Consider the following 15,734-nt stretch of genomic DNA (forward strand, 5'->3'; position numbering starts at 1 on the left):
AACCCCACCCACACGCTCCCCCAGGAGGACTCCGCTGCAGCACGAGCTTCCCGCCTGGGCGGACGGGCCCCCCACCTGCAGGCTGCCCCTCCTGCAGGCGGCCCAAGCCAAGTAGCCGTGACCTCCTGTGGACAAGGCCAGAAACAGCCCCGGCCCAGACCCGGGGGACACCACGGGGCTGGCCTTGTGTGGATAGGAGTGTTGCTTTTGGAAAAGACACAGAATCGCCTCTTGATATTTATTTCGGACCTTCTGGAGGGTGCTCCGCAGGTGGTTGAGACGGAAGCCAGCGCGTACTGGTCTCGCCTTCCTGCTCTCCTCGAGCTGAGTGGCAGGCTTCCCGGGGAACTGATCAGTCCTCTCGTTGACTGAGGTGCTGCTACTGGCGTCGGCTTTCCTGGGACCGGGGAGACTTCCTGATGCCGCCTCCGTATTCCAGCAGCGGAAACTCCCGCCTCCTCCCTGGAAAACGGAGCGTTCACAGGGTGCATCGGGACCGAAGGCCACCGTGGTGTGCAGCGACACTGCTCCCAGAAAGCGGACGGTGCAGTGAGCTCTGTAGCAGCACAATAAGCAGTAAGCGGCGGAGATGACCCCCAAACAGCGGGACCCCCCAGCCGTTTGGTCCCAGGGCTTTGGCGTTTCAGTGCATCATTGGGAAGAAAAGAGAAAGAGCAAGGGAAGGTCCAAGTCCTTCGCCCTGGATGGTCCTCAGTCTTGCTTCCTGTGCCCCACCCCATCCTGGGGAAGGACAGGCACCACAGGTGATGGGGGGGCTCGCTCCTTTCCTTGGAGAAGGAGAGAGGGCGCCTGGTCACATGTCCAGCTGGCAGAACAGCCTGTGGGATAAGGCTGTGAGCAAAAAGCGCTCAGAGCCAACGCTTGGGGGTGGGTCCCCTGAAAATGCCACCCGACTGTTGGTTTGATGTGCTCATTGGAGGACAGAAAAACAAAACAAAAAAAACAAAGTCCTTGCAGTGAAATGCCACTCCCCTCCCTGGGTGGTGTGGCTGAAATGTAGGCATTACCAGAAGCCATCCCTTCCTGGAGGCAACAGACCGGTTGCCTCTCCCCGGATTATCGGGGAAGTGGGAGCTGTGGCCTCACCGCCTGGCTGGCTCCACCCTCTGCTCCCCTTTGCTCTCGTCCTTTCCTGCCGCACACGTGCGTGTGTGTGTTTGTGTGTGTGTGTGTGTGTGTGGGCTATTGTGGGACTTGGGGGGGGTTCTTTAAGTGCCTGTATTTAAGGTGGGAGAACATCAAGGGCATTGAAATGAAGAGAAAGGGGGTTGGAAATGACTTAGGTAACTGAGTATTTCTCACGTCTTTCTAAGGACAACGCACGTGACAGACGTTTTAAACCTGATGCCTGGCAGGTGCAGGGGGAGGGGCTTGCGGAGAGTGTTGCTAACTGAGCATTTTTATGGCAATGAGTGGCTTGGCATGCCACAGCTGCCTGCCAGAATGCAGGGAGTGAGGAGCTCTGGAGTGTGCTTGGCAATGCTGCTTGTGACGGTGCGATTTTCCTGGGCATTCCGTGTATTTATGATAGTGACGGTGACCCTGTAGACCCAGGAGGCCCATCAGTTAAGCCCCTTTTTTTCTGGTTAAATTTTATCATAAACACGGCGGTCCGTTTCTTTTTGGGGGTGAGGTAGGCCTTTTGTTTACTGTTTGTTAGCTCCCAGGTGCTTTTAGCATCAGAGTTACTGGCATTTGGGGGTGCAGGTGGAGCCCCGGAGCTGCTCGTATGGGGGCCTCGAAGGGCACGCTGGTGCTTTCGGCTTCACTTTGGGGAAGCCGGGTGAGGAAGTAGTTATGACTGTTTTTAACAATCTCGTAGTGTTTATCCAATCAGGTGTTCATTGGATGTCTCCTAGTGCCAGTCACAGGGTGTTTGTTTACTCAAGAATGAAGTAGACTTGTTTCAAATCCTGCTTTCGTGGATGTCTAGGGTGGGTGAGCCAAGCCTCAGGGGAGACACACATTTTCTGGGTATGAATTATGAGTGTCACAGTTCATTACCAATTAAGGTTTCGGTCTGTGGGGCATCAAACATGGCCGTGCTGAGATCTGCCACGTGACGGAGCCCTGGCATGTGTCTCAGCAGGGCCCCCGAGCATGTGCCTGGCAGACCCGTGCGCTCCCGGGCCAGCAGCTTGGGTAGGGCAGCTGTCCCCACATGAAGGACCGGGGCAGCCTCCTGGTCTGCGCTCAGCCGTCGTCATGACGCAGCCGGGCCTGGGCGCACCGCGCGGGGCATTCTGTCCTTTCCATTTCGTTCTCTGGGGCTCACACTGGTGAAAGCCTGTTGGTCCAAGGGAAGTGAGTCTGCTTTCCACCCTTCAAAAGTAGCAACTTGGAAAGTGAACAGAATAAAATTAGCTTGCACATTTAAACAATATTCTCACGGGCAGCACGGGTTAGACTGATTTTCTGAGAATGATGTGCACAGAAGTCATAGTCCAGGGCAGCCCCTGCCAGCTGAACGCGGGCACATGGAACCCGCAGCAGGTCGCCCTGGCGGGGCCCTGCACAGTTGCTTTTCCAAGTTGCTTCTATAAAGAAACCAAGCTTTTAAAGTATTTTAGGAGTTTGGCTCAGAGCTCCCACTTTCCTCCTAACATAGCGTCTCTCTCTCTCTCTCTCTCTCTCTCTCTCTCTCTCTCTCTCTCTCTCTCTCTCTCTCTGTCTCTGTCTCTCTCTCTCTCTCTCTCATGCTCTTCAGCTTCATCTCCTGCTGTGGCCTTTAGTGCAGCGGAACATAAACCACCTGTTACTGACTCGGGCCGTCTCTGATTAAATTACTAGTTGCTTTGACTGCATCGGCCCTCTTCATTATTGCGGAGGAGAAATGGGAAGTAATCTTTCCTCCTACTAATTTAGCTTTGGATGAACTAAATGGCTTTTCCTCTCTCTTCCTCCCCAAAGGCCCTTGACAGTCGAGAGCCGTGCTCAGTATCGCATTGAGCTCCACTGTGCCCAGTGCTCATTTGCTGCCAAAGACCCACTCGGGGGCCGTCGTCTAGAATGCTCTGAGACTGTGGCCAGAGGCAGCGTCCCTTGATTGCCCTCTTCACCTACTGGGGAGCCTGTGTTTTGCCCTCTTATCAGTTTCCCTGTGTCCCGATTTCCTTTTCTCTTTTATTTTCCTTAGCGTTTGGGAGCCTAGCTCCAAGGCCAGCTAACCTCTAACACCCTAGTGCAGTGGTTGGCAAACCGCGGCCCTTGAGTGTGGCTCTTCCACAAAATACCACGTGTGGGTGCGCACGTACAGTGCGATTGAAACTTTGTGGCCACCCTCAAGGGGCCAAAGAGCCGCATGTGGCTCGTGAGCCACAGTTTGCCAACCATTGCCCTAGTGCAGTGGTTCTCAACCTTGGCTGCACATTAGAATCACCTGGAAGTCTTTTTAAAAATTCTGATTTTGGGGCCTCATCCTCCGGAATTTCTGTTTCTTTGTTATGGGGTGGGGCCACAACATTAGTAACAAAGAAACAGAATTTCTGGCGGATGAGGCCCAGAAATCAGGATTTTAAAAAGACTCCGAGGTGATTCTAATGTGCAGCCGAGGTTGAGAAACACTGCCCTAGTGGGTTAAGGGAAGGAAAGGGCGTGAAGATTCGTTAATGCGGGGTCAGCTAACGTATTTTCAGCGTTGCGGGCCATTTTCTGTTGCCATTACTCCAGGAATGGACACAGCTCTGTCCTATTACAACGTGGTTTATAAAACCAGCGGCGGCTGCCTTGGCCCTCGGGCCGTAGTTCCCAATCCCTGCTCTAACTCAGAAAGCGTGCAGACCAACAGCCCGGTAGTGGAACAGGCAGCAGGGAAGTGCGCCCTGTTCCCCTAGGAGCTGGCGAGGGCATATTTACTTCTGTGGCCAGTGGTGACATACTGTGTTCCCAGCACTCGGCTTCGTGGTGTATAACTGAGCTGCCGGTCGGGCACGAGCACTAGTTGAATGTACCTCTTCTTGTAGTGGTTTGTGACCGTGCTCGTCTTGGGGGATGGTGTGGCTTCACACGGAACCTTCAGGACCGAGTCCCCCCACCGCTGGTGTTCAGCAGCTGTCGGCCCTGCTGAGAAGCCCTGTCTCAGATGGGCGAGGTCACACCCCTCCTCTGAGCAGCTCCCTTCCTTCACCTCCCTCCCTTCCCCAGGGGTGGACCCCAGAGCACACCCCGTAAATTCCCTGCACGTGAATCTCTGTTCTGCTTCCGGGGAGCCCGCCCACAGCAGCCCTCTGCACTTTCCCAGCACTGTGGCTTGAACCTGACGTCGGAAACTGTTTTCTAATCATGTAGTAGAATGACTAATTGTGCCTGTACGATAGCAGGCACAGTAAATGCAAACTAGGTTCACCTACTATTTATTCTGAATATGTATATGCTATTTATTCTGAATGTTGATTTTATGTTACCAGATGCTGAATTTATTGCCAAATAAAAAGTATTGTATTATCCAGTTTATTGCAAGTCATTGGTTTTTGTGCGCTTAAGTTAGTGGCTGGTAGCATCAGCAGGTGCTACCAGCCCCGATTGCCCGTCAGGGCTTCACCTCCCCCTGATCCTGAGGGGCGATCGGACCTGCAGCTGCCTCTCGCACCCACTCCTGGCGACAGCCCCACTCACACCCAGTGCCGGTGTCAGAGCTGCCACTCGCATCCACTGCTGGCGCCAGAGCTGCTGCTCGCACCTGCTGACAGCGCCAGTCCTGCTCGCGCCCGCTACTGGCACCGGCCCCAATCGCTCTGCGCCATCAGTGGGTGTGAGCGGGGTTGGCACCATCATCGCATGTGAGCTGCAGCGGCGGGGGGAGCGGGGCTGCAGGCAGAGAAGGGACCAGGGCCGTGGTGGGAGGGGCTGGGCTGGGGTGTGGAGGATGGGCCGAGACCTGCCCCTGTGCCCATCCCAGCCTTGCAGTCCACAGTTCCTTTCAAGGTGCATGCATTCGTGCACTGGACTCCTAGTTCTAATATAACCAAATAAGAATATCCTTGTGAGAGGGGAGGGTGAGAGATTTAGGGTTCATTTCTCACCACCCACATCCCATCACGCCCAGCAAAGCACACGTGCTTGTTTTCAGAGCTTGTAGACTGTGTGTTGAAGCCAGAAAATTGGTGTGAACTTAGCTGTAGGTGGGCAGCAGGCAAACCCACCTGGAATTCTTTTCTCCCACAGACAGTTCCCTCCCCAAGGCATCTTACACTCTGTGGCCCTTCGTGTCTGCCTTCTTTGACTCAGCATGTGTCTAGGGTCCATCCGTACTGTTGCCCGCTTCAGTGCGTAGGCCCCTTGTAGGGTGGAATGACATGTCATTATATGGAGACACCGCAGTTTGATGGGCATTTGGGTTGCTTCTATTTTTGGGCTATTATGAGTAATGCTCTCTGAACATGCACACGTACGTTTTGTGTGGACATGTTTTCATCTCTCTTGGGTATATGCCTGGGGTGAAGTTTCTGGTTCTTATGGTAACTCAGTGTTTAACTTTTTGAGGATCTGCCAAACTTATCCACGGTGGCTGCACCATTTTGCAATCCCAGCAGCAATGTCGGAGGGTTCCAATCTCTCCACATCCTCGTCAGCACTTGCTATTATCAGCCTGTTGGGGTTTAGTCATCCTAGTGATTGGGAAGTGATATCTCATTGTGGTTATCATGTCTTCTTACTATACACACGCACAAAACAGAATTGAGAAATAATTCTAGGCAGATGTTGGCTACTGAAAAGGCCCTACTTAGGTCTAATAAGTGGATTTTACCTTCAAAGCTTGATCCCTTCTGTGGCGAACAGTATTTTTGGTTCTCAGAACAATTAGATTGTTCCACTGACTTTATTTCTGTTCCATACACATTTATTGAGCCCCTTTCATGTTCCAGATACTGTGCTAAGTGCTCAGATACAAGGCAAACGAGGCGAGTCCCTGCCCGTGGGAGCTTACAATCTAGTAGGAAAATAAGAGGAGGTCACAGTTACTGTCGAGTTGGGTAGGATGTAGTAAGTGCCATCTAAGGACTAAAGGTGACACACAGGAAGGACAGCCAAAGGTCAGAGGTGGGGGAAGTCCCCTGAGTTGATGGGTGGAGTTCACATCATTCCTCACCCACAGAAACAAAAGAACCCCCCAGATGAACCAAGGAGATGAGGTACGACTTGCGTGCTTTAGACATACTTCCACATGTTCAAGGACCTTATGTTCCCCAGAGGCCACTGGGGCCGAGGATTCACAGTTCGCAGCCTTCGTGAGGAGGCTGGGGGCCCAGGTGGCTGTGGGGCTTGCTGGCTGCAGCGGGTCGGCCCTCACAGTGCCCCCAGGGGGTCACTGCCCTCCAGCAGCTGGTCCTCAGAGTCCTGGAAAAGAAGAGGTGTTCTGTGAGCGTGTGGAGAGAGCCCAGCACCTGCCGCTTATCGAACTTTCCAGCTTGCGTGTGTCTTTTGGCCATTGGTCTGAGGTGTAGATGGGGTTCAGGACACACTATGCCAAAATGTGACACGTTGGCATATTACATATCTTAAGCTGAAGGAATAAGAAATCCCACAGAAAAATGGCAGAAGCAGGAAGGTCACTCTGACCTCCTGCCCCTTCCCATCTCTAGCCCTGATTAGCACTCAAATTGTTAGTTAGCATAATGGATATGGTCAAAATGTGTGGGTTGGCTACAGGTATTCAATAGGTTACCCTCTCCCCTCCCCTCCCAATATAAAAGGCATGAGATTCCAGCACGTCACATTTGGGATGGCACCCTCGGCTTAGGATTCCTGGTACTGGAACATTTTTTGCCCCCCTGGCCTGATGAGATGGTTTAGCTCAGTGGTTCTCAACCTGTGGGTCGGATGACCCGTTCACAGGGGTCGCCTAAGACCATCCTGCATATCAGATATTTACATTATGATTCATAACAGTAGCAATATTACAGTTATGAAGTAGCAACGAAAATAATTTTATGGTTGGGTCACAACATGAGGAACTGTATTTAAAGGGCCAGAAGGTTGAGAACCACTGGTTTAGCTGAATCCTGTCTCTGGGATGCTCTCACCTGCCTCAGGTGCATCTCAGGCACTGCTGAGGGAGCTCTCAGCTGAGAAGGCATGGAGCACATTGAACAGGATTGATTACTTTTTTGCTCTGCTTTTTAAATGAGGTTGATTTCAACATAATGTTGGCAGAAATAAAATATTAATAAATGCAGTCTAGCTGTTACCCTTGCAGTTTGGACTAGAAACCCTTACATGGGTTTGATTAAAAAACAAAATAAGGCCTGGCCAGTGTGGCTCATTGGTTGAGTGTCCACCTGTGGACAGGAGGTCACGGTTCCATTCCTCGTCAGGGCACATGCCCTGGTTGCTGACATGATCCCCAGTAGGGGGCGTGCAAGAGGCAGCTGATCAATGATTCTCTCTCAGAATATTTTTCAATCTATCGCAACTACAGTACACCTGCTGCCACAGGCACTCAGAACCACATGGCATTTACGTTGGGTTCACGGCAGAAGAATAACATCTGTTGCACTGTACACGCTTCAAATGGTGCAATAAAATATTTTTGTAATGTTTCAGTGCAATTTACAAAAATTCAACAATCGTAACATATATAGTCTTGGGAGAAGGGACAGCATATGTCCATGCAAGAAACAAAGACAGCAGCTGGCTTTGGTTATGATGGCAGGAGGGTTCTAGACCCACACAGGCCAAGATTCAAGTATTTCCTTGGACCCCAGGAAGGCCATCAGCTCAGACTGCTGAGGTACAAAAGGTCTTTCATTCAGCAGACCGCTGGCAGTTTTTCTTATCTTTATACTAGAGGCCCGGTGCATGGATTTGTGCACCGGTGGGAAGCGGGGAGAGGGGGAAGAGATTAGCCATAGATCTTATCTCAGCTGTGGGCACACTGGCCAGGCCTTATTTTGTTTTTTAATCAAACCCATGTAAGGGTTTCTAGTCCAAACTGCAAGGGTAACAGCTAGATTGCATTTATTAATATTTTATTTCGGCCTGGCCTGCATCCTCTCGCAATCTGGGACCCCTCGGGGGATGTCGGAGGCCTGGTGCATGGATTCGGTGCAATCCCTGCAGGCCAGGCTGAGGGACCCGACCAGTGTACAAATCCATGTACTAGGCCTCTAGTATGCATATAAGACAGGGGTGGGCAAACTTTTTGACTCGAGGGCCACAATGGGTTCTTAAACTGGACCGGAGGGCCAGAACAAAAGCATGGATGGAGTGTTTGTGTGAACTAATATAAATTCAAAGTAAACATCATTACATAAAAGGGTACGGCCTTTTTTTTTTTTTTTGAGTTTTATTCATTTCAAATGGGCCGGATCCAGCCTTCGGGCTGTAGTTTGCTCACAGCTGAGATAAGATCTATGGCTAATCTCTTCCCCCTCTCCCCCCTTCCCACTTCCTTCTGAGATTCATCAGTTTGTTCTGTGTTTCCATGCCTGTGCATTGAGCATCTGCTCCCTGATGGTCAGTGTGTGTCATAGCTACCAGTTGAACAGTTGAATGGTTGAACAGTTGAATGGTTGCTTAGGCTTTTATATATATATAGATAAAAGGAGGAATTAAGTGTTATCCCAGTTTCTCAATCCAGAACTGGAAAAACAGGGAGGGTGTACCTTCCATCTTCAGTATGTGTGGGGTCCCCCTGGGTAGAGGTTAGTGGAGGCCCCAGTGAGGTCAAGGACCAACTCCAGAAACAAATGGAAACCCAAGAGCAGAGCAAGCTCCCCCAAATACAAAGGACCTCATCAAAGGAAGGAAGCCCCACAAGCCAGAAGCAGCTGACAACTGGCAGAACAATTTCGGACAACAACATACACACATACCTTTCAAAGGCTTTAAGCAGCGGTCGCTAACCGGTGGTCTGCGGACCACTGGTGGTCCGTGAGGTCTGAAAGGTTGGCGACTGCTCCTTTAAAGGCTTTATGTCTTATTCTGCAGCAGCAATCTCAGAAATGTTTGTGGCAGAATTTAGCCCATTTCTTCCCCTTGTCACCTGATCATGAGGCTGGTGTGGGCCAACTCTGGTCCTCCCTACTTCTAACTGTTGGGGCTTCTGCAACCCACCCAGAGGCACCCTGGGACACTGAGCACGACACGGCTTCCCTCCTCCCGTGAGGCCGGCTTTTAGGCCAGCTGCCCCAGATGCGCTGTGGAGGCTAGCTTTTCTCGGTGGGAAGCGTTCCCCTGAGATTTGCCGAAAGACATCATTCTCCCGCATCCTGGTGGAACCTGTTCCTAGAGAAATCATGCCAACTCACCATGAAGGGGTCGTAGGAAGGTTCTGGGGGAGCCGAGGTGGCGCTCTCGTACATGGGGTTTGAGATATTCTCAGGCAGCTGCTTGCCAAGAGCTGTGACATCGAAATCCTCTTCACACTACTCGGAGGAAAGACCAGTCTGGGGCTGAGGCAGATGTCCCAGGGCCGAAGGATCTCCTCCCAGCTGGCAGGCAAAGCAAGCCCCGCCCCTACCTCCACCTGCGGGCCTTTCCCCTTTTAACGGTGTTTCATAGACATCTGGTGCACACACGGTAACACGCACCAATCTTAAGTGTTCAGCTCACAGACTTCTTAATATGTCCAGCCAGGTGGGACCACCCCCAAATCAGCAGAAAGGGCATGTCCATCCCCCCCAGAAAGTGCTCTCAGGCCTCTCGCCCTGCCCCCCACCCCCAGTACGAAATCCCCCCAGCATAACTTCTGTTCTGATCTCCATCACCCCGGAGTGATATTGTCTGCCCTTGAACTGAGTTTAAAAGGATTCTCACAGCCTGTACACTTGTGCTAAATATGATGTTTTTAAACTTTGCCCCTGGAGCTCATACAGAGGCAGGTGATCTGCTAGAGCAGTGGTTCTCAACCTTGGCTGCACATTAGAATCACCTGGGAATCTTTTTAAAATCCTGATTTCTGAGCCTCATTCAGAGGATTCTACTGTGCAGCCAAGGTTGAGAACCACTGTGCTAGAAGGTGCTAGAAGGAAGTGAACTGCTCGGGGACGCCATAGGCTTCACCTGGCACGTCTGGAGGAGGCAGTAGGGGAGGGGAGGACAGGCCAGGAGAGGTAGGAAGCTCAGAAGGCGGGGTGCTCTGCTGCTGGGCTGCTGCCGAACCCAGGGTCAGCCCAAGGTCAGCCAAGATCCACTGACAAGTTAAAATAGGGTGAAATGTGGCTCAGTGGTTGAGTGTTGACTCATGAACCAGGAGATCACAGTTTGATTCCTGGTCAGGGCACATGCCTGAGTTGTGGGCTCAATCCTTAGTGTGGGATGTGTGTGTATGTGTATATATTTAAATACATTTTTATGTATTTCAGGGAGAGGGAGGAAGAGAGAGATAGAAACATTAATGCTGAGAGAGAATCATTGATCGGCTGCCTCCTGCATGCCCCACGCTGTGGGTGGAGCCTACAACCTGGGCATGTGCCCGGACCAGGAGTCGACCCGTGACTTCTGGTTAATGGGTTGATGCTCAACCACTGAGCTACGCTGGCCGGGCTAAAAAATATATTTTAAAAAATAGGGTGAAATGTGTTTCACTGGCTGCAGTCAGAGGCCCCACCACGCGGGTCACCAGCCCTGTCTCCCACCTCAGACTCAGCCTTGAAGCCCAAGCCAAGCCTGGTGGGTGCCTATGTCGTCCTCTAAGGGGAGCGTGCCTCCTGGGCCCTGATGAATTTGCTTCCACGCCAGAACCCTGGCTAGAAGCTCGAAGTGTCTGTGCTATTGGCAGCCCATCACCCTTTCACCAAACCCGGTCTCATCCAGGAAGAGGGGCCGGGCACTCTGGCTGCTGCTGCTCTTGGGAGCAGAGATCCCAGCCGGGCGGCAGGAAGTGTGTGCCAAGCACCCACCTGCTGTGAGCTCTGGGAAGCAGCCTGTCAGCTGAAGTAGCCCAGAGCCAGGGGCTGGGCTGCAGAGGGGACCCCATCCCCGTGTTCCCATTTTCCTCCTTCTTACCTCGAAATGCTGGAAGCCAATTGTTCTCCGGTTTAGTCGGAAGTAGGAATACGCAGCCAAAGCGATGGCTCCAAGGACCAGGGTGACGGCAAAGAATATCCCTGTTCCCAAGCCAGTGTGGGCTGCAGTCTGAACACAGAAAGGGGAGGGTCAGTATGAAATCTGGGGACTTCCCAAAAGAGGCACTTTCTGGAGCCCATCCCATTCCTGCGGGCCTGGGCGTCTTGGAGCAAGTTGGAATAGAATTAGTGGTAAAATGGTTAACACGGATCTGCCCTTGCTGCTGCCGGAGTCTAAGTCCTTTACGTAAGAAACCCATTTAAACATATAGTAGCCCAGAGAAATAGGGATAATCATTCTTGTTTCCATTTTTTAAATAACATCTTTATTTTTTTGTTACTCCTCACCCGAGGAGATTCTTTCCATTGATTTTTAGAGAGAGTGGAAGGGAGGGGGAGAGATAGAGAGAGAAACATCCATGTGAGAGAGACACATTGATTGTTTGCCTCCCCTCCGTGCCCCGGCCAGGGCTGGGTATCAAGCCTGCAACTGAGGTACGTGCCCTTGTTCAGAATAAAACCTGGGACCCTTCAGTTCGAGGGCCGATGCTCTATTCTCTGAGCCAAGCCAGCTAGGGCCTTGTTTCCATTTTTACTAGGGGGAACTGAGGCAGAGAGGTTAAGCACTTGCCCCTAGTATCAGACAGCCAATGAGTGGTAGTGTTATCTTTGTAATTAGCTAGTTTATTAATAAAAGCAAGCAAGCAAAGGGGAGTCGAACATGGTAAGCATGATCACCTGGGACGCTTCACCAGGAAGCTGTAGCTTCACACAGCATTGCTCCGCCAAGGGGACTAACCCTCTCCTTCCCCCATCCGGTACTGGATTGTTGCAGGGAGTAAGGGGAGATAGGCACATGTGCAGAAGTTGGGGGTGGGGCAGGGAGTTGTGTGCCTGTCAGTCTAGCCTGGGGAACAATGGATTGGAGAGGGGGTGGATCCCATCGGAAGTGCACAACATCACGGAAAGTTAATTGGTTAGTTGTATAAACTCCTGGTTAAAATCCCCAAAGAGTTCCCCGCCTCTTGTTCTCTCTGGCTCTGTGACCCGAATTTGCCTATTCTCTCTCCATAGCTGCATGGCTGTAGCAGTCACATGGCCCATGGCCATGCCGATGCCACAGCAGGATGCTGGACTGTACCTTATGTATGTATGCATGTATGTATGTATGTACTTTAATATGGAGCAGAAACTGTGGGCAGTGGCCTTGATCCTGGCCCTGCTGAAGATAAGATTGGACTTCTTTCCATTGCGAAATGGACATAGATGGGACCTTGGAGCGGAACCCCCTTGAATTGACATAATCAATAAAGCTTTCCATGCAGCCCTATCCTCCCCTAGGGGCCTCAGAAATTCTTTTCCTCAAGGCCCTAAGAACTCCACTTCCACTGATAACAGTAGAGCTGGGATTTGGAGCTCATGCCCTTAATTGCTGTGCTATGGAACTTCCTAGCATCCAGCTGTGCTCACACTTTTGAACAAAGTTAGGATACGAACACCAGCCACCAGACTGTTGCATATTTACTATGTGGCAGGACTAGCCTCATTATTTTATATCAACTCATAGTCCTCCCAGGAACCCAGGGAGGAAGGCATTATAACCCCATTTTGCAGGTAAGAAAAAATGGGGTTCAGAGGTGTTCTGGGACGTGTCCAAGGTCACACAACTAGGAAGTGGAGGGGCTTAGGATTTCTCACTCTCCTCCCAGTCATTTCTCCATTGGCCCATCCTGTCCAGTTCATTCAACAGATATTAATGGTGACAGGTGTGTTTCTAATGCAGAGGAGTGGGGGTGGGATAACCGAGGGCCAGGCATCCCACCCCCATGGGCCAGCTGCCATGATTCGGGGAGACTCTTACAGTCCCCAGGGGAGGGGGATGTGTGGGCTTCCAGCAATACTTTGCCTCTTGGAGAGTGGACATTGGGCTTCTCCTGGCCCCTCTCTAGGAACCCTGGGTACTCACCACTGGGGCAGGAGGTGCTTTTAAAGGCCTGGAAATGACATGAATGATCCCATTGGAGGCAAAGATGTCCCACTGCAGAATGGCTCTTCCATCAACAAACCTGGTCTCCTAGGGAAATGAGAAGAGGGTTGATGGAGAGCGATGGTCACCTGATTGGTTCTCCTCACATGGTGGCCCTTCTATGGAAGGAAGTTGTTCATTTGCTTGAGATCTGGAAGCCTAGGTTTCAGGCGAATCTTCATCAATAGGCAGCACAGGACTCCGCTCACCACCTGGCCAGCCCAGAACACTTAGTTGCCTTTGTGCAAACAACTTGATCCAAGAGCTGCAGAGAACCTGTGGAGTCATCTGTCCAGCCCCCTTGTCTGATAGGTGAGGGTGCAGGAGGAAAATGGTTTGTCCAAGATCACCCAGCTAGTAAGTGGCAAACCTCATGCCTCTGGTCTCCAGAGCCATTGTTCTGATCATCACACCACACTGTGGAGAAGAAATGTTTAAGTGATCTTATCCCTTGCTGATCAAAGTGTGATCCATTGGCTTGTGGTGTGGCAATCACCCTAGAGTTCACTGGAAATGCAGAAGCTGAGGCCCACACTCCACCTGTTGGGTTATACCCTGAATTTTAATAAACCTTCAAGTAATTTACATGCCCATTAAAATGTGAGAAGCACTGGTCTAAACTACTGATCTTCAATAATAGAAATCTTTTTATTAGGTAACAATTAAAAATCATACTTATTTCACATTTGCTACATGTCAGGCACTATTCTCACACATCACAAGCCTAGAATCACTGAATCCCCACAAAAGTCTATGATTTGATATCATGGATATCTTGGTCATTATTACCACCACCACCAGCACCAGCACTTCTAATATCAGGACCATCACTACCACTATCACCACCATCACCATCACCTCTGCCACCACTTACCACCACTACCATCACCACCATCATTAACGTAACCATCTCCATCACCATTAATGTCACCACCACCACCACCACCACCACCACCACCACCACCATCATCACCATCATCATCATCATCATCAACATAGCCATCACCATTATCATTAATATCATCACCACCACCATCATCAACATCAATACCATCACCATGATCACCACTGACAAAATAATATCACCATCACCATCAACATCACCAACACATCCCATCACCCCCATTTTTCATATGAGGAGATTGGGACACAGAGAAATTGGATGACTTGTCTAAGTTCCTACAGCTAGCAACTGGCAGAAGTAGTTTTCATAGTGGGCTCTCACTTGACTTTAAGGCTCTCATTTGACATTAACACCTGGGATAGGCTGACAATCCAACAGAAACAAAGGTGGTGCATCAGACAGCATTTAAAGTGGTTTCATTTATAGTTCCTCATTACCTACTTTGTGGCCAGTGGTCACCAATGGCTTGTTTCCCAAGGGGTAGGGGTGGCCGACCAGTCAGTGTGATGTGCTATGGTGTGCAGCTAATACCATCCCCTCACAGCAGATTTAGGGTATACTTTCACATTAGAATAGTTGCCATCTATTAAGCACATTCTGTATACTAGGAGCTTTGCATGTATTATCTCCAGTTCTTCTAATAAGCCCAGAAGAATGTTCATACCGGTTGGCTCCGGTCTTGGCTGGAGGTGATGAGCAGCTGGCTTCCCAGCCTCGTCCGCAGGATGGTACCATTGACAAGGTCATTGTAAAACAGCATGCTGACATTGGTGAAGTGGTGCTCGATGTCCCGCCCAGACAGAGTCTGAGAGAAAGGAGAAATGCAAGAATGGTCTTTAAAGGCCAAGCAATATCTTTTCTTTTTAATGATAATGACACAGAAATATCACTTCTCATGGCCTTGGCTTTTCTGCCTCACGTGGTGATCAGGAAAAGTCGTTTTTCACAGGCTTTGGTTGTCTGGGCTCTGCCAGAGGTTGCCCTCTAGCGAGGATGTGGCATTGAGAGCCATCTTTATGATCTAAGTGGAGCTTCCCAATGGCATCCTGGGAATAGTAGGTCTTGAGTGGGTAACAAGTGGGTAGAGGTGTTGCCCCACTCAGCCCTGGGGGCTAGGAAGGGCCTGGGGCTGTGAGAGCCTGCAGGACAGCCAACTGTGGGAGGGCTGAATGAACACTGCCAGTCCCTCTGTGTGTCATGGGGTGATGAGGTTTGGTGTGGTGGATTGGTTGCATAAGTGGTCCTGGTTCTTTACCCCTCCCTGTATCCTCACACTTCGTCATGCATATAAATGTGAGGGCCTCCCACTCCGACTTTGGGCTCAGCTGTGTGATTTAATTGTGGCCAGTGGCATGTTAGATAGTGATCAGACTGGGGCTTGAAAAGTGCTAACAGGACCAGGCTTGCTCTCACCACATCCTGCTGTCCCCAGGAAAGCATGCCCGGCTAGCCAGCTGGAGGGTAAGAGCCCTGAGCAGCTGAGCCGCAGACCGCCAGCCTAGATCATCCACCAGTCAGTCCATCTCAGACACATGAGCAGGCCTGGCCAAGACCAATTCTGCCAGCTGATCTGCAGATGTGAGAGCTGAATAAATGTGTAGCTACAGAGTTTTGGGGTCATCTGTGCCTAGCTGTACCGTGTGGATGGAGAACTGATACTGTCTAAAAGAATTAGTCTCCAGCACAGACACCAGGGACCCGACTCACCTCATTTTCCCCCAGCCCGCTGTTCTGTGGCACGAAGAGGGTGCCACGGATCGCCAGGTCAGTCAGGCGG

The 15,734-nt window shown here is 51.0% G+C and overlaps 2 protein-coding genes across 2 annotated transcripts in view; one reads left to right on the forward strand and one right to left on the reverse strand.

Moving 5' to 3' along the window:
* NT5DC3 (5'-nucleotidase domain containing 3) overlaps positions 1-2,477 on the forward strand; it is a 38,907-nt gene extending 36,430 nt beyond the window's left edge. The window contains exon 15 of the mRNA XM_015567580.1: positions 2-2,477. Coding sequence (XP_015423066.1) covers positions 2-372 — 371 coding nt within the window. The 3' untranslated portion in view covers positions 373-2,477. The remainder of the gene's footprint in view (position 1) is intronic.
* Positions 2,478-6,100: 3,623 nt separating this feature from the next.
* Positions 6,101-15,734, reverse strand: part of STAB2 (stabilin 2) — a 165,518-nt gene continuing 155,884 nt past the window's right edge. The window contains 6 exon segments of the mRNA XM_006769396.2: positions 6,101-6,357; positions 9,270-9,386; positions 10,969-11,097; positions 12,994-13,101; positions 14,622-14,762; positions 15,665-15,734. The exon segment at positions 15,665-15,734 is cut by the window's right edge and continues 28 nt beyond it. Coding sequence (XP_006769459.1) covers positions 6,307-6,357; positions 9,270-9,386; positions 10,969-11,097; positions 12,994-13,101; positions 14,622-14,762; positions 15,665-15,734 — 616 coding nt within the window. The 3' untranslated portion in view covers positions 6,101-6,306.

Source organism: Myotis davidii, unplaced genomic scaffold, assembly GCF_000327345.1.
Source record: "Myotis davidii unplaced genomic scaffold, ASM32734v1 scaffold120, whole genome shotgun sequence".
Lineage (NCBI taxonomy): Eukaryota > Metazoa > Chordata > Mammalia > Chiroptera > Vespertilionidae > Myotis > Myotis davidii.